At 41.1% G+C, this 24,365-nt stretch overlaps 1 protein-coding gene across 1 annotated transcript; it reads left to right on the forward strand.

The window, feature by feature from the left end:
• The first annotated feature begins 7,000 nt into the window (after nt 1–7,000).
• On the forward strand, nt 7,001–11,027 carry LOC137273282 (zinc finger protein 658B-like). Its single transcript, XM_067805872.1, has 2 exons — nt 7,001–7,047; nt 8,749–11,027. Exon 2 carries the CDS (start codon nt 9,224–9,226, stop codon nt 10,520–10,522), a length of 1,299 nt encoding a protein of 432 aa, XP_067661973.1. The 5' UTR covers nt 7,001–7,047; nt 8,749–9,223; the 3' UTR covers nt 10,523–11,027.
• Nucleotides 11,028–24,365: the final 13,338 nt, after the last annotated feature.

The following is a 24,365-nucleotide window of genomic DNA, read 5'->3' on the forward strand; positions in this document are numbered from 1 at the left end:
ATGTATCTGATCTGGGTTAGTACTGACCTGCAGTGATCCATGCATGTCATAAGAGGCAACTCATGAGATTGGGTGATCAGGTTCGTTGGCACATTATCGTCTCCCAATATTGCATAGATGTTGTTGATCACTGCATTGTTTGGTCCAGAGTTGATGATTTACAAGGCTGGAATATTGATTGCTGTGTACAGGGTTAATCAAAAACCAAAACATACATTCCTTCTGCCTGTGTTATTGGCAAATATACTTAGGTTAGAGACTAAGGGATCATGACTATTTTGGGGGATCAGCAAGACTGAGCATGCAACACCAAACTTCATGCCAGTTATGCAAAGGAAAAGAAACAAATAGCTGACAATTTGACTTAGCGGAACATTTCTGATATTAAGCCATAAAAGTTATAAGCTGGAACATGAGGAATAGTGTACATGCAGCTCATCTCCATGCTCAGTGGCTTAGTGTTGTGCGCCAGTTAGGTAGCCAGATGGTTAATGCATTTAACCATTTAAAAATAACCATTTCTTGATACTGGTAAAAAAATTAAACCTAAAGTCGCTCACTAAACGTACGTCATATTTGTCATATTTTGACACCAGTACTGGTTCACTTTGTAGATCTTGATGGGTGTGGTTGTGTCAAGTGACTCAGTGTTAGTCTGAGACGTGATTTGTTTGTGTGGCGTTCTGAAAGTTGCTGGTATAGAACATATGCTTGAAAACAGTTTAAGAACCTATATCAAAACCCTGCAGTTGTTAAAATAAAGAAGTTGATCATACATAAAGTTGTGTCATCACAATCTGGGACATGTTGATAGATTAAGCAGTTCATCAGGTTAGGGAATAGGTGTTCTCACTATGACTGAGTGAGCCCCAGTGAGTATTATGCAATCAAGAATGACTGGAAAGTACTGTCGTGAAAACGTACTGACACATTTTTCTGAAGTGTGTTGCTCAACATTTTGTCTTTCAGGACAATACATGTGTACAAATCATAAGTTTTCATCTCACAGCAGACAGAGTACCATGCCTAGCAAGAGCTGAGGCCCCTTCCCTCATTGTTTGTGATGTGTCTGTTAACCTAACAGGCTGCTGACCGCATTTACTGAACTTGGTCATGCGCTGCAAGAGGAGTGAGCCACCTTCAAATCAGGTTGCCGCGACTCGTACCAGGTGAATGAATGTTTGACACTTTGTTGCAGCATTACGAACAACTGGTCCCAAAACGTCAAGTTTGAAATGCCTCATCTTACAATTATCGTGCTTCAAGATCATGTGAGTGATTGTTGTTTAACGCCAAACTCGGCAGTATTTCAGCTATATGACGGCTGCATGTACATAATCGAATCTCGACTACACCGCCCAGTTTTCTATCCCCGGCCCAATGCTTTTCACCATAGATGCATGGCTGTGGGGTAGCCTTGTGGTTAAAAACTCTGACAGCCAATAACAGAAAGACTTCAAAACAACAGGAGATTAAGGGATTTGTCCACAAAATCAAACACGACTTCGACGAGCCCCATGTTTTCAAATGAAACATTCCGCACCGTAAACGACAGCAGGAAAGGTAACATAACATCGACCAGCAAGCATAATCGAAAATTCAACCATGTCTCACCAAGTCATCAACTGCCATGACCGAAACAACCACATGTAAGAATGTACAAATCTTACCTCCATCATTTCACGAAAAGAATCCAGAAACGGTTCGAACTGGTCGACACAAGCCCACAATCCACAGGGACCAAGGTGACCCACAAACTTATTAAAATAAGAGAGCACTCTCATTCAGTCTTATAAACAATGTATATTTTGTACCACCCAACGCACCGTTGGCTTCGGCAAGCTGGGATTGTAATATTGTCCCTTTGGCTCAAAAGCGAACTCGAAAACTAATATATACTACCGACAAGAAATAAGGGAACTAATTCATAGCGAATTTGAAACTGCTTTAAATATCCACTAAATTAATTTTAGGCGTCAAGTTCAATATCTAGTGTGTCCACCATGTTGGGCAACACATTCACGGCACCTTGATGGCATGCTGTTAATGAATTTCCGGGTGCTTGCCCGTGGTATTGCCCGCCATTCCTCTTGGAGAGCTGCACCAAGCTGGGCCAGGTTGGCGGGTCCTGGGTCCCTGGCGTACACCCTTCGACCAAGAACGTCCCAGAGATGTTCAATTGGGGACAGGTCTGGGGACTTAGAGGGCCAGTCCAATGTCTGCATACCTTCTTGTCGGAGATAAGCGGAGACCATTCGGGCCCGATGTGGTCTGGCATTATCATCTTGGAATACAAAATTTCGGCCGATAACTCTAGCCAATGGAGCCACAACAGGACGCAATATTTGGTCAACGTATCGCTGACCAGTCATGGCTCTGTTAATGATGACCAAATCTGATCGTCTGTCATATGTAATCCCACCCCACACCATGACATTACCACCTCCATATCGATCATGGTCATGAATTGCTGCTCTGGCATATCGCTCCCCGCTCCGACGCCAACAACGTTTTCTGCCATCTGTGAATCATAGGCAAAACCTTGACTCATCAGAGAACATGGTGTAACGCCAGTGGCGCATAACCCGTCCCTGATGCTGCTTAGCCCATGCCAATCTTTGTCGCTTATGGTGAGCTGAAAGGGTGACACCCTTAAAAGGCCGTCTTGCTTTCAGACGAGCTTGATAGAGTCGGTTTTTAACGGTTGAGGTTGAAATGCGTCTTCCAGTGAGTGTGCGGAATTCTCTATTGATGGCAGGGGCCGATTTAAGCCTATCGCGTAGAGCAATTAACGTAATGAGACGATCCTGTCGTGGTGTCGTTGATTTGGTCTACCACGCCCAGGTCTCGTTGCAACCCCACCCGTTTGACGGTACTTATCCCACAGGCGTGAAATTACACTTTGTGATTTACCCATCTGCCGGGCAACTTCACATAATGATGTCTTCCCCCCTCCCCCCCTCTATCATCCCCTCTATCATCCCCACAATTCTCCATTTTGTTGCTTCACCGAGATACTGCCTCGGAGGCATTTCTGTCAGTAAGTGTCAATCTCTATTGCATTAGTGATTGCGACTTCTCCAGTACATTTACAGGAGTTAACTTCTGTATGCACGTGTAGCACGTGCTGGGCATGCATTATGCGAAATTCCATTGTCATTGGATGTTGCGTTTGGGAGATACGCCACGATAACGGACCCTGTCACAGTCAAAGTCATCTACATTCAATTTCTTGGTTCCCTTATTTTCTGTCGGTAGTATACGTATAACACTCAATGAAACGCTTATCATAATCAAAATATCAGAGCAACTCTGTGAGGTTTTTACAAAATTTATGCCCTAAAAATGTAAAAGTTGTTTAACAAACTATCATTAAAGTATTGACAAAGTTCACTTTTTGTAACGAGGGAAGAGTGCAGAGAAGGGGACAGCCAGGTTCTCGAAAAGCTCGTGCAGTTATTGATTCATTGACTTATAATGTGTCGTTTCAATCCCTACTCACACACCTGACTGTCCCTTTCTTTCAAAAAGAGTTTCGCTAATACACTTTGCAACAATTAACAAATTACTTGTCTTATTAGATGTTAGAAGAACTTGAACATCGGATGTGAATTGCACTAATAATCATAATCCAGGAGCAGTATCTTTTAATTAGCAGAGCCAAGGTGCAATGCATTTATCTGTCTCTACGGATGTTTGTATACCGTGTTGGTCACATCATGCTCCATGTGACCCTGTGCCATACTCGCAACTGGTCATCCAAGAGCCGGATGCAGCATTTTGAGAAAATGGGTGCACTCTTGAGAAAGACACCACAGGTCCTCATGTCACTGCGAGGATTACAGATTTTTAAAAAATTATATAACGAATTTGAGATGGCCCCCGACTTGAAACGTTGCATGGTCACAATACAATGAGAAGCGTTCAAGTCGGGGGATCATCTCATTTTTTAAATATTTTCTAAACAAATCTGGGAGCCTGTGGCGCACACATCAGTATCTCCCCTCTCAGTGGTCCTACACTCTGGATCCACCTGTGCATCCATTGTCCATATCTAACATCAGTGCCTCAGTCAAGTTGAATGACATAGTCTCAAGTACACAATAACAGCGTTATCGTAAGGATTATCTCTAAACGTGGTTATTTGCACTAGTTAGAATAGTCACAAATCATGTCGAGCAACATTCCAACAGATCAAGGCTTTTGGTGTGTACAGTTCCCAACTTTTACGGTAATATCCAGCGTGCTTTCTTCAAAGAGCGTCATACAACTATTAGGAAGTTGTTTCAACAAGCTTGGAGAGTACAACTTTCAAGGCCTCAGTAAAGTTTTATCGTAGATATACTACTAACAAATAGAAACGAATAGCTGAAAATTGTTAGCAATTTATACACGTAATGTTCAGTTATACAGGGCAGTCATGAAGAAAAACTGAAGGAACATTAACGGTCCAATGCTGCAAGAAACTGTACGTCACAATTGACAAGTGTTCCAAGGTCAAGGTCGCAGAGCAGTCTGTATTTTGTGTGGCCACCATTAGCATCAATCTCATAGACTGGACCAGATTCCGGATGAAGTGCCTGGGAATGAGCTGGTACTCCTCCCTGAAGGCCACAAAAAGAGCAGGTAACGACTGTGTCTGAGGGACACGCTGTCGCACACCACGATCCAATTCGTCCCGCAAATGTTCAACAGGGTTAAGATCCGGTGATCGTGAGGGACGCATTCATTTGCCCTGCAATCGCAGACTGCGACTCCCCAACCTCAGAATGACCAATCGCATTGTTGCGCTGAGCATCTGTAAGTGTACCCATGACTTTAACACCAAATTCAAGGTTGTCAACTGTCGCAAGAGCATTGAAATGATGCATGGAATGTGCATGCAAAAGAAAACGCGTGAATTTCTTCACGTTCACAATTTATTGCATTTATTGATGAAAACAGATTTTGGTGCGTTTTGGTGAGTTGTCCTCAATGACAATGGATTCAAACTCGGAAATGTTTGCAGACAGCATTCACCATAGATAAACTGATTACATAGACACCAATGATCCAGTGATTCAAATTCGAAAAGTTACTACCTCTGCGTTTTTGGGTTTTTTTTAAATTTTTTCTTATTTTATTTATTTATTTATTTATTTATTTATTTATTTATTTATTTATTTATGTGGTGAAATATCCAGATTTGATGCATTAGTCACAGAAATGGTGTCCGATACAGTTCCCAATTTGACTTATACCTTACGTTACCGAAATATACACATGTGCATCAATTAAGCACCACCAAAAATAATTGTCGACTGTAACAAAAATGAATCAAAACAGAGAAGTCAACCAGTTATATCTAAATACACTTGCAGTTAGCACGAAATTCACGTTCCGACTCAAACGCATGCTTTTCATGCTAAAGTTATGTCATGGTGCAAGCGACTGAGGGGTATGAAAAGGTGAAATGGAGTATTCTCGTTGCTTTCTTATCGACGCATCAATAAGTGAACAGGGCTGAAATTGAACTTTTTTGGACATGCCGAGATGTAGACTTTCTGAAAATACCAGATGGCAAATTATTGGTGTGCATGAAGCTGGGCTGGTTTGCGCTGTCGCAGCATTGGGTCCAGATTGAATATCAGTCACACTGTCATTAGTCACTTGTAAGGAAACATGCGGCCACTGGTGACGTCAATGATCGTCCACGATCAGGAAGCCAGAGAAAGACCACTCCCCATGATGACCGTGCCCTTTTTGTACGTTGGACTACAGACATCGTCTGTGTGACCATAGTTTTGGACATGATAATTGATAACGTTTTAGTGTCCCCATATGACCGTCAATAAATTACAGCCGAATGTAGCAGCAGCTTTGGTAGTTGATGGATTGACGCTTTAGATGGTTCAGTTAACGAAATTATACCCACATCTGGCTAGCTATTCTCGAAACGTTCGTAGCTCTACACACGTCTTAAACCCATTCATAACATACAGGCTACGATTTAACAATTTTTAGGATTACGAACACTTCGAGAATACGGGCCTGGTATCATCACTAATTATTGGTAATTCATAAACACATGCTCTCTCATCGTAACGCATGGTGGCAATCACTGGATTGTCTGGTTCACACTTCATTTGTTTACAAAACAAAATCATACAGCTGTGATGCTGCTGAAACAAATAGATTCTCATGATATTGTCTTATTATTCAATATACTGTTTAGCAAATATTTTTTATGAATGTTGAAAGGGTTTTGTTACTTCCGTTGCGACTACACCGCACTGTAACGGGTATTTGTGTTTGGGACAGTTCTCATGAACTAAAGAGCAGCTGTATGGGACAGTTCTTATGAATTAAACTGCAACCATTGTAACAGCTCCTGTGAATTAAAATACAGCTGTTCAGGACAGTTCTTATGAATTAAAGTGCAGCTGTATGGGACAGTTCTTGTGAATTTAACTGCAGGCTTTTGTGCCATGAATTAGAGTGCAACTGAGATACAAAATTCTTGAGAAAAAAATCAACAGACCAAAGAGAAGTCGTGAGACTTATGAAGCCGATCAAACACCCCTAGCAGTTCGAGGAACGCCCAAGATGCACGGCTGCTGGATTTTCCAGAAAGCAAGACCTGTTCGTAGATTTTACTATTTTACTTTCTTTGGTCAACAGGAGTCCTATCTGAACTTCAAGACCCAGCACCAAGCATTTGCACAAGCCTACGTCTGAAAACACATTAGAGCACAATTTTGGAAAGGGCATTCTATAAATGTCTAGGTTAAATTGATGAATTAAAAATAATGGTAGCGTTTTAAATCTTAAGCAAAAGATTTGTTGGTCAGTGGATTCAAAAACCTCATAGACATAGAAAAGTGAAGTAAATTCAACAACATAATTATCTGATGAAAACGTGGCGATAATTGCCGTTTTGGTGACGCACATAGCGCCGTTTTGGATGAAGCCGTTATCACACACTCTCTTCGTGGGCGGGCAATAGATCTATTTGTCACACAGAGATAGAGGTATGCTGTCGCAATGATGTGGCATTTGTTGTGGAATGTAAGTATCTGTTGCACTCGTGCGCTAATGATATATATTGTATATTTTCCAGACCACTTTGATTGTACTTAAGGACTTTAATTATGTCCAACAAAAATGGCAAGTTATTATAGGGTCTTTCTAAAAAAACTAAATATAGGTCTACCATTAAATTGAAATTTCATTTTTCCTGATTTCTAGCTAAAAGTTGAAAACCAAATGGATAATTGCAATGTCCCATGATATGTACTTTTTTATATGAGAGTTTATTACCGAAAGCACCCAAACCATCTGTTTTGGACAGACCCTATCTTGGTAATCGGAGAGCCGTAATGCAGACATACTCCGTCAAGTATAGTCCAGCATATAACTAGACGACTTCGCACAATACCAAGGTGTGCTCATGTAGGCCTTGGATGGAATACGAGTTTATTCATATGAACTACGTCAAGTAGGGCGCATGGACCTAGGACCTCCTGATAAACACAGTAATGTTGTTGAAGAGTCACTCATTTTAAATAGGAGATTAAAGCATTTATAGAGACTGATGGACTGCCACGTTTTCAAATTCCAATCAGGTTGATAAAGGTCTTGTGGCCATAAAAGTATGGACTGAGTTCTGTTCACTGACTTGAGCAAAGGTCGGATGCCTTGTTCACGTGACCAAACAACTGTGTTGTTCACTTGAATGATATTACACCACCAACATTAGATGTATGAAAGTAGTATGATAATTCACAGGTAGTTGCCGGTGACAAGAAGAAAAGGGCAGAGCAAAGTCGGAGGAAGAAACATGGACACAAAGTAGAAGGACAATAAGGCGTTTTAATTTGTATCACCGCCCCTCCCCACACTTTTTGAATATTACCCCCAAACTTCTAAACCCCCATTAAACGCTTTAACCCCCCCAAAATTTATACCAGCGCCCCTTTTTGAAATATTACATCGGTTATAAATCCCCGGGACTGCATTTCTTACTGAAAAAAGAGTGGGGATACGGGCGGAACTCCTGGCGGGGTAGCCAAGTGGTGAAAGCGTTTTGTTCGTCAAGCCAAGACCTGAGTTCGATTCTCTAAATGGGTACAGTGAGTGATGTTCAATTCTGGTTTCCACCGCCATGAGATAGGACTATTGGAATATTGCTAAAAGCAGAGACCATATAATAGACTTTTAAGGCAGCATTCTGTAATGTTCCAGCTATATCAGAGATAATCATATCTGGACCAGACCCAGTGATCAACACGAGTACCGATCTGCACAACTGGGATACAATGACACATCAACCAATTCAGCGAGCTTGACCACCCGATCCCATTAGGAAAGCATGGTTTGTTGAAGACCAATTCTAACTAGGGTCTTCAACATGGAGTTACCGTCATAGGTCTAACACTCAGTATGCATCTTATGTTCTAGATAACAGCTAGTCTCTGAAATGAACATATTTTACGGAAAAAACGTTCATAGTGAAAAAAAATAATATAATGAAATGGAGCCCCGAGGCTTTCTCTCATTTTCAGGAGCTAAGGAAATCTAGTCTTGCCACATTTTCTAGATTTGTGTGGGCGTTTTTGGATATATATACATCAGGGTCTGTACGACAGACTACTTATGTTCAAACTCATTTCAGATATTAACCATAAATGGTTCATGGTCTTTCTTTGTCTAAAGCTTATCGTAACTGCTGGTTTGTGCTTATTTCATTCTTTATTCTTTTACTTCCAGAGAGCTTTCACATCAAGAGTAAGAGCCAAGTTATTCAGTCAGTTTATGTGGAGTGGTCTCCAGGGAGAAGATGGCAGTGATTGTATGACTTCACTATAAAATATCCAAGAAATCTTTTTCCGTCACCGTTATGGATGATGAAAGCAGAATACAGAAATAAAATTTTACTCAAAATACCTGGTAGCAATTATTGAAGTAATCTTGTGAAGCATATGATGTTAGGATCCCTCAAGCCTTGTCTGTGGAAATGTGTGAAGCAGTGACTAAATCAGGGTCCTGGAGAAACACCCGCAATAGAGACAGACCATATCTGAGTCTGAGAAATCCTGTACAAGTGGCCGGAAGAGGCACAACATGCGTCAACAGGGAATCAAGACCATTTTTCAGTGAACTGAGTTTTGGAAAGCATGCTCACGATCACATTATTAGCTTTTGACACAATTGAGCCTTGTCAGTGTAAAGAGAGCAGGAAAACATGTCCATGATCAAGTTTTCTGCTGGTACATGTGGACATGCAGTGTCTAACACTGGGGTTGAGCCACAGAGTAATGAGTGTGCAAAAGAATTACCACAATTTTGTTACTTGAAGTCGGATACTGAAGTAAACACAGTGAGGGATGGTTGTGAATGTGAGGAAGACTCTGCCACAGTTGATCTGTCTAGAAGTCAGGGTGATGTCAGTGCATATGAAAAGACTGAGTATGAAAGAACTTTGACACAGGCAGACGACCAACAGGAAGGTATGATGTTTCTGAGTGAAGATAAGTCATACAAGTGTAGTGAGTACAGGAAAACATTCATGCAATCAAGTGACCTTCAAGGGCACCTATCATGTCACAGAACTTTGACACAAGCAGACGGCCAGAAAGAGGTGATGTCTCAGAGAGGAGACAAGTGTCACAAGTGCAGTGAGTGTGGGAAAACATTCATTCGATCGAGTGACCTTCAACGGCACTTACGATGTCACAGTGGTATAAAACCTTATGGGTGTAGTGTGTGTGGGAAGACATTTGCCCAGTCCAATGACCTTCACAGACATATGATGAGTCATAGTGGTGTGAAGCCGTACAACTGTAATCAGTGTGAGAAAACATTTGGACGATCAAGTGACCTGCAGAGACACGTGAGAAGCCACCGTGGACTCAAGCCTTTTGAATGTAGTGAATGTCAGAAAGGGTTTGGACGGTCAAATGACCTTAAAATCCACATGAGGATTCATGCTGGAATCAAACCCTACCAGTGCAGTGAGTGTGGGAGGGATTTCCGAACGTCAGGTGGTTTGAAATCACACTTGGACTATCACAATGGTGTCAAGCCCTTCCAGTGTAGCCAGTGCGAAAAAGCTTTCAGACAATCAAGTCAGCTGCAGGCGCATGTGAGACGTCACAACGGCATTAGACCTTTTGAGTGCGGTGAGTGTTTGAAGACGTTCACAACGTCAAGAGGCCTGAAGACTCACATGAAGTATCACAGTGGAGTCAAGCCATTTTCATGTGCGGAATGTGGGAAAGCATTTGTCTGTTCGGGTCAGCTGCAGATACACACTAGGATTCACACTGGGGTCAAGCCATATCAGTGTGGTGTGTGTGTGAAAGCATTTACAACTTCTGGCAATCTGAAGGCTCATATGAGGAGTCATACTGGAGAGAAACCTTTCCAGTGTCTAGAGTGTAAGAAAGCTTTTTCAGAATACAGCAGTTTGAGGACGCACATCAAGAGTCACATTCGGGCCAAGAAAGATGGATGTCAGTCAGTATCGGAATCGGTTGTTTGACAAATAAATTTTACCACTGCTGGAATCACATGAAGAAGAATAATAGGGGTGAAACAGTATGAGCTTACCACTGTACAGTACGTATTGCAGTACAAAGCTCTCAGTCTCGTCTGTTTTGGTTCGGTATACGAGAACTTATTTCAGGAAAAAAGCGTCTGTCTAGCAAAGAATCTATAGAATTTGACAAACAGGTTCAATTTCTATACATTTTAAAATTTTTTTTTTTTAAAATGTCAAAATTTACAAAAAATGAAAATACTGACTTTGCATTACAGTATACTGAACCGAAGGCAAAATACTGCGGTTCCACTAATACTTTGGTATAGCGTTTCATCCCTCGAGAGCAATGTGTATGATGTATGTGAATGACATGTTTTAGTTCATCTTTCTGTTCAAGCTGTAGGTTGAGAGAATTTGACAAGTTTAAACATATTCAGTTGATCATGTAGTTTTTACAAGAAATTAGGCAATGAGGTAACTTAGTGGTTAAAGCATTCACTCATCACGCCCAAGACTCAGGTTGTTTTCCCACATGGGTACATTGTGTGCAGCACATTTCTGGTGTCGCTTGCCATGATATTGCTAGAATATTGCTAAAAGCGGCATAAAATCCAACTTTAACACTCGCTCATATGAGAAGTATCCGTTTAGTTTTTGACATATGTACATGACAATATGTACATCAAACATGCTTAAAGCTTTGATGGTTTCAGATCCTAAGTTTCAGTCTAAATGTAGTTATTTGTTTGTATTAGAAACTGTGAAGTATCACAGGATTATGTCAAATGTGTGCATACTGAACCATCAATCTTTAGGTTAGAAATAAGGTTCCCAGCTGTCAAGGGTGTGAGTGGGAATCTCTCACTACTTCACAAGTTGGTGAAATTAATTTCAGGCGTCTCCTTTGAGGTAACTTTCATAATATATCTCAATCTCCCTACACTGTACATTCCAAATCACTCAAGATTAGGACCCATAATCCTTAAAATGGACCTCTGTCCCAAACAGAAACAAAGAATATAAATGCCATTTCTTCATAACATCATCTTTGTGTTTCAAAACAGTACATTGTAAGTTTATTTCTTGAACACACATCTCATGACTAAATCGAAACTAAATCTAGAAATTTTAATGGTGTAGATCCAATCAAGATCTGTATATTCTCAGGCCATTCTTTAAAGTGTACTTTGTTCGGATTCTTCCGGAATGTGAGTTCTTTCTGTTGACATCCAGGCCCTGTCGGTTTACGAAATCCTGAGTTCTTTCTGTTGATAGCCAGGCAGTGTCTCTTTTAAGTAAATGCGGATTCTTTCTGTTTGTGGTTGATTCTTGGTTGTTGCTTAATTCTTTACTCTCTGTTATGTACTGATGTTGTTTTGGGAGGTCATCATCTTGGTGGCCACAGTTTTCATTGAACACAATATTTCTGAAAGGTAGAGAAGGTCCTGTTTAGAATGTTTTTCTCTGGAGTTGTTGCCACCAAGTAACCCAGATTGCATCTTTGGTAGTACTAAGAAGTTCTTATGCATTTACTTCTTCTTGTTGACAACTGCCAGCAAGGAGATTGGATATTCTACTGGATATACGACTGGGATTGTGGCCCTGTCAGGTAAACTTTGAATGTGTTGTATATCAACCTGGTCATAGTTGTGGCCTCTGTAGCATGATAATGCAACTATCATGAAAGGTTTCAGTAACTTCTTTAACTACAGTGGTATAACTCTAGTAGTCACACTGACTACAATAAAGGCATGGCAAAGACTGAGAGAGAGGCAAGACACTTTCCACATGCTGACCAGATTTGTTATTCTTGCCAAATGTCCCACAGAACAGGAACACTTGGAGATGGTGAAAATGGAGCTAGTGGTCCAGGAGATGTCCTTACTTGACAAAACAACCTGTCCTGCAGTTGTGGACTCTGCATGGCCAGAGTAGCCTCTCGCCTTCCAGAAATTCTGCTAATTCTGATGCATTGGCATGGATTTCCATGACTTTATCAGTCCGAGAGGTAATGTGCGTGAGACTTTGCGCTCCGCGGTACTAACCGAAACACTTCACTCTAATATATTCAGTCACCATGGAACGAACTCATTTGGGTGCAAACACAGCAAATGGTAATTAAATCATCCCTAAGTGTGGTGGTTACTTGACAGTCGTGAAGAAACAGGTTTCTTGATCTCAGATTTCACGCTTTCATCACTTGCTCTGAACCTTGTATTCTGCAAGTTGTCAAGTTGATTACTTCTAACATTAGTTTGATCGCTTAATCAATCTTTTCTCCTACAAAATATTAAAAAATCATCCAAGGTTGATACTGGGTCTCCATAAATTTGTGGCAAGTGAAAACCTTGGTAAAGCAGAAATACCACTCCTAGGGAGTGGTTTGAGGTTTGAGCAAGCATGCCTTCTCCACCCATATAGGACTGCTGAGAGGTTTGAGCTAGCATGCCATCACTACATGTTTGTCTAGTGTTCTCCCAGTCTCTATCTTCACTTTCACCATCAGACAAGCGGGTAGAGCTGAATGGCGACTTCAGCATGGCGTCAGCCATCTTGAATTTCTGATCTCAGAGCGCGGCCAGGGAGCTGGAGAAGCTCCACCACATAGTTCCAGTGACACTTTGAAACATAGTTTTCTTCTTCTCACAACTGATCAGAGGTCTCTTTGTAAAGGTATCAAACTACCGCCCAAAGGACACAGAGTATCTCTAAGAAGTGTCCAGTAACTGTCCACATAGCAGCATGTTTTCCTGTAAGGCTCAGAATCGCAATGACCCCTGCTCGCTTTCGCTATCTCATGTGATTTTGTCCTACGACATGTTTGGTTGAAATACAATTATAAACGAAACAATATTACCAAGCTAATCATATCTAGTTAAGGTGTCTGACATCGTAAATACCCATAGTTAATTACCATGGACCACCCCATACCTGGTAAAAAGTAAATGTACTGTGATATTGAATCTTTTGATGATAACAACAGGTCATTTTGGCTATTTTAAGAAAATATGCTGGTTAAAATTACAATTATTTTCACACATCACCATTTTCAGTAAAGATGATAAGAACTGTTGTGACTTCTCAGCTTCTTTTTCAAGTGTTGAAGGAATGAGTGAACATCTGGAGTATTGTGGTCTTACTGGTGGCTATGGGATCTTACAAACTTGACGGGGATGTCATTCTCGGTGATCAAAGGAACAGGACAGCTGCTTGTTTGTTCTTTACATCTCCAGTATTTCATTTCCATCTGCATGTAACTGTTCTTTGTGTATCCATAACCAGCATGGAGTAATATACGTCTGCTGTTAAGGTGAAGTATAAACATGAAACTCTGTGCCAGCTTTACCTAGTGTCCATGACCTAGTTCCACATTCTTAACCTACTTTTTCAAATGAAAAAAATGTAACTTCGTTAGAAAGGGGTATGTAGTTTCCTTGCATGTATCGACGTCTAGTCCTATTCCCTGGTCTGTTCAGTCTCTCGTCTGAGCTGAGCTACTGCTATGAAAGAAAGTGTACCTCCATTGTTGAGACGGTCCTTCTCTACCCAACTCTGAAGTAGAATTATCATCAGGTATCCTTTCAACATGATCTGGCTTCCGTCCCTGACTTTCATATCCACTGCATCAAACTCTATTACTTATGTTACATTTAGGTCCTTTGGAAACCATGGCTTGAAGAACAGTCATTTTTGCTCTAAGGAGCAATAGATAAAATGGCATCACCTAATTACTCTAAGGAAAGCATTTTTAATTTTTATTGATTTTTATCTTCGTAGATCTTGTACTTTATAACAAAAACATTGTCAAAAATTGTCAAAGATGACACTAGCTCAGAATCAATTAACAATTTAAGGAGATCAAATCAAGTAACGCTTATCCTCTTCTCATATTTTTTGGTCTGCTGGTATAATGAATTAGTGTTGTGCCTTTATGTTCTTGCACTTGTTGTTAGACTTGTCATTTATTCAACTTAGGTCCATCTTTTGACCTTGGACTTTGAGCCTTAGTCTGTGTCTGAAAATGTAATCAATAGATGTTTGTTAGATCTTCAAGAGTATATCTTTAAGGCGACGGGAACCTGTTAGAAGTTGAGGAACACTCAGAGTTGTTGGCAAAACGCAGGAACTCGACTAGACTCTTTTGTAAATATGTCACTGCAACAATATAAATAAATTGGTCCACCTCATGTGAAGGCTATAAACTTGTGTTTTAAATAATGCCATCTTTACTAGGTTTGACAGTAAGTGTATTGTACCACGATAAAACAAAAAGGTCCATGAAATCCTCCCCAAAACTCAACAAGAGCTGGTCAAGCACCTTATAAATGAAGGTTTCGTTCGTTATGCTAACATCAGTATCAGTCACAGGAACTCGGTTCCAAACGTGTCTTGTCCCAGCTGACAGACGGTATTGGGAAGATGAGTTTAGAATTACACCACTATTTGATAAATTTCATGTGAAGGACACCATGTGGTAATGGTACGCAAGACATTCAGTTCAAAGATCTACATTTGGACTCTTTGCACCATTCAGTTGTGGATCGTTTTACAAGCATGACTCATGATGAACCTCAGTACATGCTTGCATAAACATAGCTAATTAATCATGTTGTTTTTTCTTTTTCTGGAAAGGTATTTGGCCATTACTTGTTGATGTTAGTGTCAGAAGCAAGCCGTTCATGAACATCCAAATTTGTCTGTTGTGCTTCTGGATGCTCAGTCTGTTCCTTTGATATATCAGCTACACTCATAATGTCAACATCCTACATTTCTCTTCTTCAGGCCTGGGTGTCATCTTTGATGTTGTCAACACAGATGGTCTGGATACTCCTGTGATATATCAGCTTTGTGTGAAATATTAGCACCCTACGTTTCTCCTCGTCAGGCGTAGGTGTTGTCACTGATGTTGTCATCTCAGATGGTCTGGAAGCTCCTGCGATACATCAGCTTTACTTGAAATATCAGCACTCTACGTTTCTCCTCTTCAGGCCAAGGTGTTGTCTTTGATGTTGTCAACACAGATGGTCTGGGAGCTCCTGTGATATATCAGCTTTACTTGAAATATCAGCACCCTACATTTCTCCTCTTCATGCCTGGGTGTCGTCACTGATGTTGTCAACACAGATAGCCTGGATGTTCCATGTGACATTTGTTATCAGTTTTGATGTTTCTGACTGACACGTCTCCAATGTCTTGATTTTCCTGATTTCATCTTTGAGATTGGCAGTGGTAGCGTCACACTTCTATTGTCTATTTCCAATGTATGCTTATCTATGACACAGGAATTCTCTTGATTCCAAACGTCTTCCTTCTTCTGGACAAATTTGTGTTACGATTGTTTGGTCCTGGAAGTCTTTAAGTGATCTTGAGACATGTTGCAACTGTCTCTTCACCTGATGGTGTCCCTTTTTCACAAGCTGCAGCTCCGAGTCAACCTGCCTTTTCACCATGTCTTATGAAGACAATCCTTGTTGAATCTCAACCATGACTCACTTCATGTCATTGAGTTTCAGTCAGCTTTGATGTTGACATAATTACAGTTTAATGGAGGGACAAAAGTTCCACAGTGTTGTTATTCAATTTCCAATTTGCTTCATGAGATTGGCCAGGAAAATGTTTGATAGTGATCTGGTGTCGATTTTCACAGCTCCTCAACTGAAGCTGTTTCTGGCCAACTTCCAAGTCAAAAAGCTCTGTCACCGCTGTTATCTGAAAGAGACAAGCAACTACACAAGTTATTATAATTGGGAATTCAACATTTGTAATTCCCCACTTAAGTTAAAAAAAAATCTGAAATTTAATAAGGCAAAATAGAAACAAAAATAGCCTTGAACCAATGAAATGCACGCACGCACGCACGCACGCACGCACGCACGCACGCACACACAGATAAAGTGTAATGTTAACTCAAATGGTATGTTCCCCCATACTGAAAGTGTATTTCTGGATGCTCAGTCCTGACTAGATACATGTACTATTGATGTCTTTGGTCATCATCATAGGATAATAATGTTAACCTGCTCAATGCTGTCTTCAAATACTGTAGTTTTCCTAGTGTAACAGGCATGGTTTTGTCTCTTGTGAAAACTACCATAAAAGTGTTTGTGGCTCCACAGATGCCGGTAAGAAAACTCCATTTAGTATTAACAAAGTTTATGAATTATACTCCCAGCTAACTCACTAACACTAACCCACCCCTTTCTAGCATCTGTAGGACCAGTTATAATCAGTCCCCATTACACTAGTTTCCATCAGCGAAAGAACATGAGAAGTAAGTCAAGCCTATTGTGTTTTTCCAAGTTGGCGCATGAATTACAGTTCAATGCTCTCACTGTGTCAGTAATTGCACGCATATCAATAATATATCAAACCATACAATTTACTAATTTCACAGTCATAACACAGATTTCTTACTTTCGTAGGGTTTGTATGTACTGATACTGCATGCAACATTGTTATGTTACACTTTAACTTATATTTAACACATAATCAAAGCAAGGTCAGATAACTCAAATGAATTAAACTGACAACTGCTAAAATACAAAGTATAGCAGACCACTAAGAAAATGCAACATTATAAGAACAGTCCATGAAAATGAGATTCACAATATCACATGCACAGTATATAGCGACGGGTGTATTCAGGTGACAGAATGAAAACAAAAAACAGCTGTTTCCTTCACAGTAATAAACATTTGAAATGCATAGGTAAATAATGGTTTAATGAAGTAATGTGCAGCTAAATTCAGAGTGATATAGTCTAAAGTCTTGTATTGATACAAATTTCATTCCTGAAATATACCATTTAAAATACATTCCTAGTAAAGTGTCTAGTATAATATCTATATTTGTAACAAAGTAAGGACAACAAAGGGCCAGAGTGGTAACCTGGTACATCCAGTGCCCTGATCTAAAACCTAGAGTTGTGAAGTACTTTGCTTCTTATAACTGTCTAAGTATGTGAAAGGAAGAGGTGTTAAGATGGGACGACCAATTGTTTGAGGTGTCGTGGCACATACAGTCTGGTACATGGTTCGTCATCACAGTCAGTAATGTAGCAAAGGAAAGCGATGATCATCAGAAATTTCTTGAGTTAAGCTTTGCTATCAGTGCCTGTCTCAAGCTGCTCCCTGATATTCTGGATGTCGTCATCCTTACCTTGTTCCACCACCATGTCAAGGTCAACGTCCATCTTGAGGAGTGGTTGGACTTCTTCAGGTTCGACTGAACAACCTGCATAGTCCTGGACTGTGAATTTGCTTGTGTCGAAAACATTGATTAGGAGGCTGTTGTCAACCCTGTCAATTTCAACCTCCTAATCGTCAGTTTGGACATCATTAGATTGGGTAGGTATCCACGACAGCTGGTCTGCACAGGTGTTGTTTTCTCCTTTAATGTGCTCAAAAGTACAGTTGTATCCATTTATCCCCAGTGCCCATTGTTGCACCTGTCGATTCTGCATCTGTGATTCTGACAGATAGCGGAATGGCTGGTGGTCTGTCTTGATCTTGAACTGTGCATTGTGAAGGTAGTGATCCAGTTTCTGCAGGGCGTAGTGGATGGCATATGCCTCTTTTTCAATAGCTTGATATGCGATTAGTTTGATTTGTCTATTCTCCACACCTGACAAGACTGCATACTTTTCGGCAGATTTTATCGACTCTTTGAATTTCTTTTGTTCTCCATCAGATGGTTTTATTGTCTGTGATACCCCCTGTGCACCCGGGGCTTCAGTCAAGTTTTTCAGCTGCCCAGTTATTTGATTTGCTATCCCTTGAAGAAAGTCCCCTTGTTCCACCATTTTGTTAAGACTCGGTATATATTATCAAAACCACTTACCTGACTTGATTTGTCTATTCTCCACACCTGACAAGACTGCATACTTTTCGGCAGATTTTATTGACTCTTTGAATTTCTTTTGTTCTCCATCAGATGGGTTTATTGTCTGTGATACCCCCTGTCCACCCAGGGCTTCAGTCAAATTATTCAGCTGCCCAGTTATTTGATTTGCTATCCCTTGAAGAAAGTCCCTTTGTTTCATTAGATTGGGTAGGTATTCACGACAGCTGGTCTGCACAGGTGTTGTTTTCTCCTTTAATGTACTCAATAGTACAGTTGTATCCATTTATCCCCAGTGCCCATTGCTGCACCTGTCGATTCTGCATCTGTGATTCTGACAGATAGCGCAATGGCTGGTGGTCTGTCTTGATCTTGAACTGTGCATTGTGAAGGTAGTGATCCAGTTTCTGCAGGGCGTAGTGGATGGCATATGCCTCTTTTTCAATAGCTTGAAATGCGATTAGTTTGATTTGTCTGTTCTCCACACCTGACAAGACTGCATACTTTTATGCAGATTTTATCGACTCTTTGAATTTCTTTTGTTCTCCATCAGATGGTTTTATTGTCTGTGATACCCCCTGTGCACCCGGGGCTTCAGTCAAGTTTTTCAGCTGCCCAGTTATTTGATTTGCTATCCCTTGAAGAAAGTCCCCTTGTTCCACCATTTTGTTAAGACTCGGTATACAATATCAAAACCACTTACCTGACTTGATCTGGCTCCTTCTGACTCCTAGAAATTCCAGATCCGGGTCAAGGCACCAATTCCGCAAGACACCTTCCCCTTGTGTAACACTACACGGTCTCCAGCCAGGCTTTCCAGGTTTCACAACCAAATGACGCACTCCAGAGGTGGTTTCTTGTGTCGAAAACATTGATTTTGGAGGCTGTTGTCAACCCTGTCAATTTCAACCTCCGAATCATCCGTTTGGACATCATTAGATTGGGTAGGTATCCACGACAGCTGGTCTGCAGAGGTGTTGTTTTCTCCTTTAATGTACTCAATAGTACAGTTGTATCCATTTATCCCCAGTGCCCATTGCTGCACCTGTCGATTCTGCATCTGTGATTCTAACAGATAGCGGAATGGCTGGTGGTCTGTCTTGATCTTGAACTGTGCATTGTGAAGGTAGTGATCCAGTTTCTGCAGGGTGTAGTGGATGGCATATGCCTCTTTTTCAATAGCTTGATATGCGATTAGTTTGATTTGTCTATTCTCCACACCTGACAAGACTGCATACTTTTCGGCAGATTTTATCGACTCTTTGAATTTCTTTTGTTCTCCATCAGATGGTTTTATTGTCTGTGATACCCCCTGTGCGCCCGGGGCTTCAGTCAAGTTTTTCAGCTGCCCAGTTATTTGATTTGCTATCCCTTGAAGAAAGTCCCCTTGTTTCATTAGATTGGGTAGGTATTCACGACAGCTGGTCTGCACAGGTGTTGTTTTCTCCTTTAATGTACTCAATAGTACAGTTGTATCCATTTATCCCCAGTGCCCATTGCTGCACCTGTCGATTCTGCATCTGTGATTCTGACAGATAGCGCAATGGCTGGTGGTCTGTCTTGATCTTGAACTGTGCATTGTGAAGGTAGTGATCCAGTTTCTGCAGGGCGTAGTGGATGGCATATGCCTCTTTTTCAATAGCTTGAAATGCGATTAGTTTGATTTGTCTGTTCTCCACACCTGACAAGACTGCATACTTTTATGCAGATTTTATCGACTCTTTGAATTTCTTTTGTTCTCCATCAGATGGTTTTATTGTCTGTGATACCCCCTGTGCACCCGGGGCTTCAGTCAAGTTTTTCAGCTGCCCAGTTATTTGATTTGCTATCCCTTGAAGAAAGTCCCCTTGTTCCACCATTTTGTTAAGACTCGGTATACAATATCAAAACCACTTACCTGACTTGATCTGGCTCCTTCTGACTCCTAGAAATTCCAGATCCGGGTCAAGGCACCAATTCCGCAAGACACCTTCCCCTTGTGTAACACTACACGGTCTCCAGCCAGGCTTTCCAGGTTTCACAACCAAATGACGCACTCCAGAGGTGGTTTCTTGTGTCGAAAACATTGATTTTGGAGGCTGTTGTCAACCCTGTCAATTTCAACCTCCGAATCATCCGTTTGGACATCATTAGATTGGGTAGGTATCCACGACAGCTGGTCTGCAGAGGTGTTGTTTTCTCCTTTAATGTACTCAATAGTACAGTTGTATCCATTTATCCCCAGTGCCCATTGCTGCACCTGTCGATTCTGCATCTGTGATTCTAACAGATAGCGGAATGGCTGGTGGTCTGTCTTGATCTTGAACTGTGCATTGTGAAGGTAGTGATCCAGTTTCTGCAGGGTGTAGTGGATGGCATATGCCTCTTTTTCAATAGCTTGATATGCTATTAGTTTGATTTGTCTATTTTCCACACCTGACAAGACTGCATACTTTTATGCAGATTTTATCGACTCTTTGAATTTCTTTTGTTCTCCATCAGATGGTTTTTTTGTCTGTGATACCCCCTGTGCACCCGGGGCTTCAGTCAAGTTTTTCAGCTGCCCAGTTATTTGATTTGCTATCCCTTGAAGAAAGTCCCCTTGTTCCACCATTTTGTTAAGACTCGGTATACAATATCAAAACCACTTACCTGACTTGATCTGGCTCCTTCTGACTCCTAGAAGTTCAAAATCCGGGTCACGGCACCAATTCCGCATGACCCCCTCCCCATGTGTCTCCAGCCAGGCTTTCCAGGTTTCACAGCCAAATGACGGACTCAAGAGGTGGTTTCTCCAATAGCAATGTTATTAGTTAGTTACATGACATATATACGAGTAAACAGTCGATACAAGAAGTTACCAGTCCATAGAGCCAAGGTACTGGTTACGCCAGCGAACCAACCTCTACGTCTTGTTAGGACGGCAGAGAAGCTCAGTTCTGTCTGGCCCTCATACAAGGAGGCTTTTATACATAGTTCTCTGTTTATGGTCTTGAAATCTGCACACAGACATTTATGGTCACAATGGGTCCCGCGCAGTGGCCCTTGGTTGAACAAGCCTGACAGACTTCATGTTTCTGAATTTGACCACTAGCCGATCCTTGTGACCGACTTCATAGTGAATATTACTTGGGACAGGCTTAACTTTGTTACAAGTTTTACCCACCCTTACAATGCCAATATTGAAGTAAATTGTGAAACCTGTCTGTGTCTGCCAGTCATGTGGAACATGTGTCTACTTTGACATTACCTAGGACCACTAGGGGGGTCACATGTAGCAAAATATTTTTCTTATCTAACTTGTGGACATTTTTCAATGAATCGAAAATCCTTTTGTGCATGATGAGAACTTCTGCACTAGAATCTACTGGGCATCTGATTTTTTGTTTCTCTATCCTAACAATAATGGAGTTTGGTCAGCCATCTAGATTAATGGAATATGCTCCTTCTTGTTTGTCTTGTTCCTCAGTGGCTTCACACTGACGAAGATCCTCTAGTTGATATTGCTCTTTGAACTTGCTCCGCTTGAGACAGCTAGGTTTGTTACAATGCCAGCGTAACTGAGTCTTGTTTGAGGACCCTTATGTCATTTATGATTGTGGCTAGCACTTAATAAGTTTGTTTGACATGAGGCATGCCAACTCCATCGATGATCTTGTATACACAAGTCAACTTTAAGTATCCAGTTTTGGTGGTTTACTGATTGAAATTCATTGCACACACAGTAAGGCAATGTCTCATTCGCCAGGGTGTGAACCGTCAAAAACTGTTCAAATATTCATGGAGATGAGAGACACATCACACCTGTCCATTTTAGAGGACAGACCCCCTTACTTGACTACTTTTACTGAAAACATGGTGCAGGTATACATGGGACCAGGTTACATTACATGGTATAAATGACAACCAACATCGTCAATTTTCACTAGCTTGCATGGTTTAATCTTGTGAAGGGTACAGTTAGGCCAGTGCCTCATGGACTCCGCCATGTAGCTTTATTTACAAAAACTTGGAATCATACAAAACATTGGTTTGTAAATGGAATTGGAATGCAAGTGAAATAGGATTCATAAACAATGTATTGACCAATTAGGCCTTAAAAGGACTTTGTAACAGTTACAATTAGTTTTGTCTGCTGAACAGTAGGATTGCCTAATTTTCTGTACTTTTATTCCACACTTTGGAAATTCCGGTGGCTCCTAATTGAGTAGATGAATTTGCTAATTGGCCCATAATTTGATTAACCAGCCTTTGCAGAAACTCACCCAACTTCTGTCGGGCCATTTTCTTCAAGCAACTTCAAAAACACCACAAGTTACTTACCTCTTTTTCCATTGGTCTGGCTAGAGTTTGCTTTAGCTTCTTTCTTTATCATTGAGGAGGGTCCATGTCATGGCGCCAAAAATGAGGAATATATCCATCCTCACTTGTAGCAAAGTTAGGACAACAAAGAGGCAGAGTGGAGTTTTCTCCACTGGCAATTCCAGCAGTTTCCTGTCCACCTCTCCTTATATACCTTCCCTTCAGCCATCAGCTGTGTACCATATCCTATCTATCCAAGGATAGTTTAAGTGTTTTGGGTTTACTAAAAACTGCAAGTATGTGATCTAGAAAAATATGTCAGTATAATAGATAAAAAAACAAACAAAATAGAGTTTCACCATATTCTCTGAAACACACTACATACTGTACACAAATCTTAAGTACCAGGTGAGCACAAACAAATATCTAAATAACATCACCAGAGCTTGTAACTAATCCTTCACCAAATTAAGAAGTCCCCACACCCTGAGGCAAAACCACATGGCTCTGGTGAGGCTTCACAGCAGAAGTTCCGTCACCATCCCTCTCCTCTAAGAACTTTGATGTTTTCCTACCCACTGGCACAAGCATGGATCACACTATCGACGACAAATCAGATCCTTGTTTGTCACTCACATTTCTCATGATTACAGTCCATTTCAAAACATCTGCGTGTGCATTCTGCTGGCTCGAGTCAGATCTATGAACCATTTCACACATGGTAACCCTTAAGTCGTCACAGTACTCTCTGAGTCAGCAAGGAGAGCTAGGTATCAGTGCTCTTCCTTGACTAAGCAGATTGATCCTGACAGCCTTTTAAACTGTGATGGAACCTCTGTCCTCTTCAGTTGACATGTTGTCACTGTGCCACCTGCTGTCAAGGGAGTCAGAATGGAAACGGATCCAGTAAACGTACCAAGAACAAAGCTCGACTGTGAGATTAAAAACATTCATTGAATGCAGTGAACCACTGCATCATAACAAGAAACTAGAAACCAAAAATATAACTAACTGACCAAGACAGCTTGCCTTAACAGACAAGGCCAGGTGTCAGCCCATAGATTGCTTGGTGCCCCCTACTGAGTGAAGAAGAGTGATAAGGGTCGGACTGCAGCCTCTAACAGGGCAGTGGTCCGAATAAAACAATTATTAGTAGTATCCCGGGTGACCAATAGACTGAACAGACAAATATAGGTAGAAATACCATCACAGGATCCTGTCTTGGGCTCCCAAGATCAGCCTTCCAGTCGTCCCCCATGCAGCAATTTACAGGAAGGTAGCCGGTCAACCTGCGCGCTGCAGTCTTGTCTTCCCCAAGGTGCCGAAAGTCTGTCCATGTTCAGCTATATCTCAGCCACACGGACGTGGGGATGGACAGTACCCAACGCGATGTGAAAGATGTGCATATTGTCATGTGTATATATATATATATATGAAAACTAAAACTGATATTTGTCAAGAGTGAGTGAGTGAGTTAGATTCTATGTCACTTGTAACAGTATTCCAGCAATCTTTTCGGGACACCTGAAATGTGCTTCACACATTTTACCCATGCAGCATATTGAATCCTGTCCTTGTGACAAGCAAGTGCTTTAAACACAAGGCTACCCCACCAGCCCCGTCTAGAAATGATGTAGCTCAAGACTGGTCATCAAACAATGGTATTTTCCTGTCATACGAAACCCACACACGCAATACCTGGAAGAAGTGTAGATTTTTTTGT

Source organism: Haliotis asinina, chromosome 1 (genome assembly GCF_037392515.1).
Source record: "Haliotis asinina isolate JCU_RB_2024 chromosome 1, JCU_Hal_asi_v2, whole genome shotgun sequence".
In the NCBI taxonomy this organism is placed as follows: domain Eukaryota; kingdom Metazoa; phylum Mollusca; class Gastropoda; order Lepetellida; family Haliotidae; genus Haliotis; species Haliotis asinina.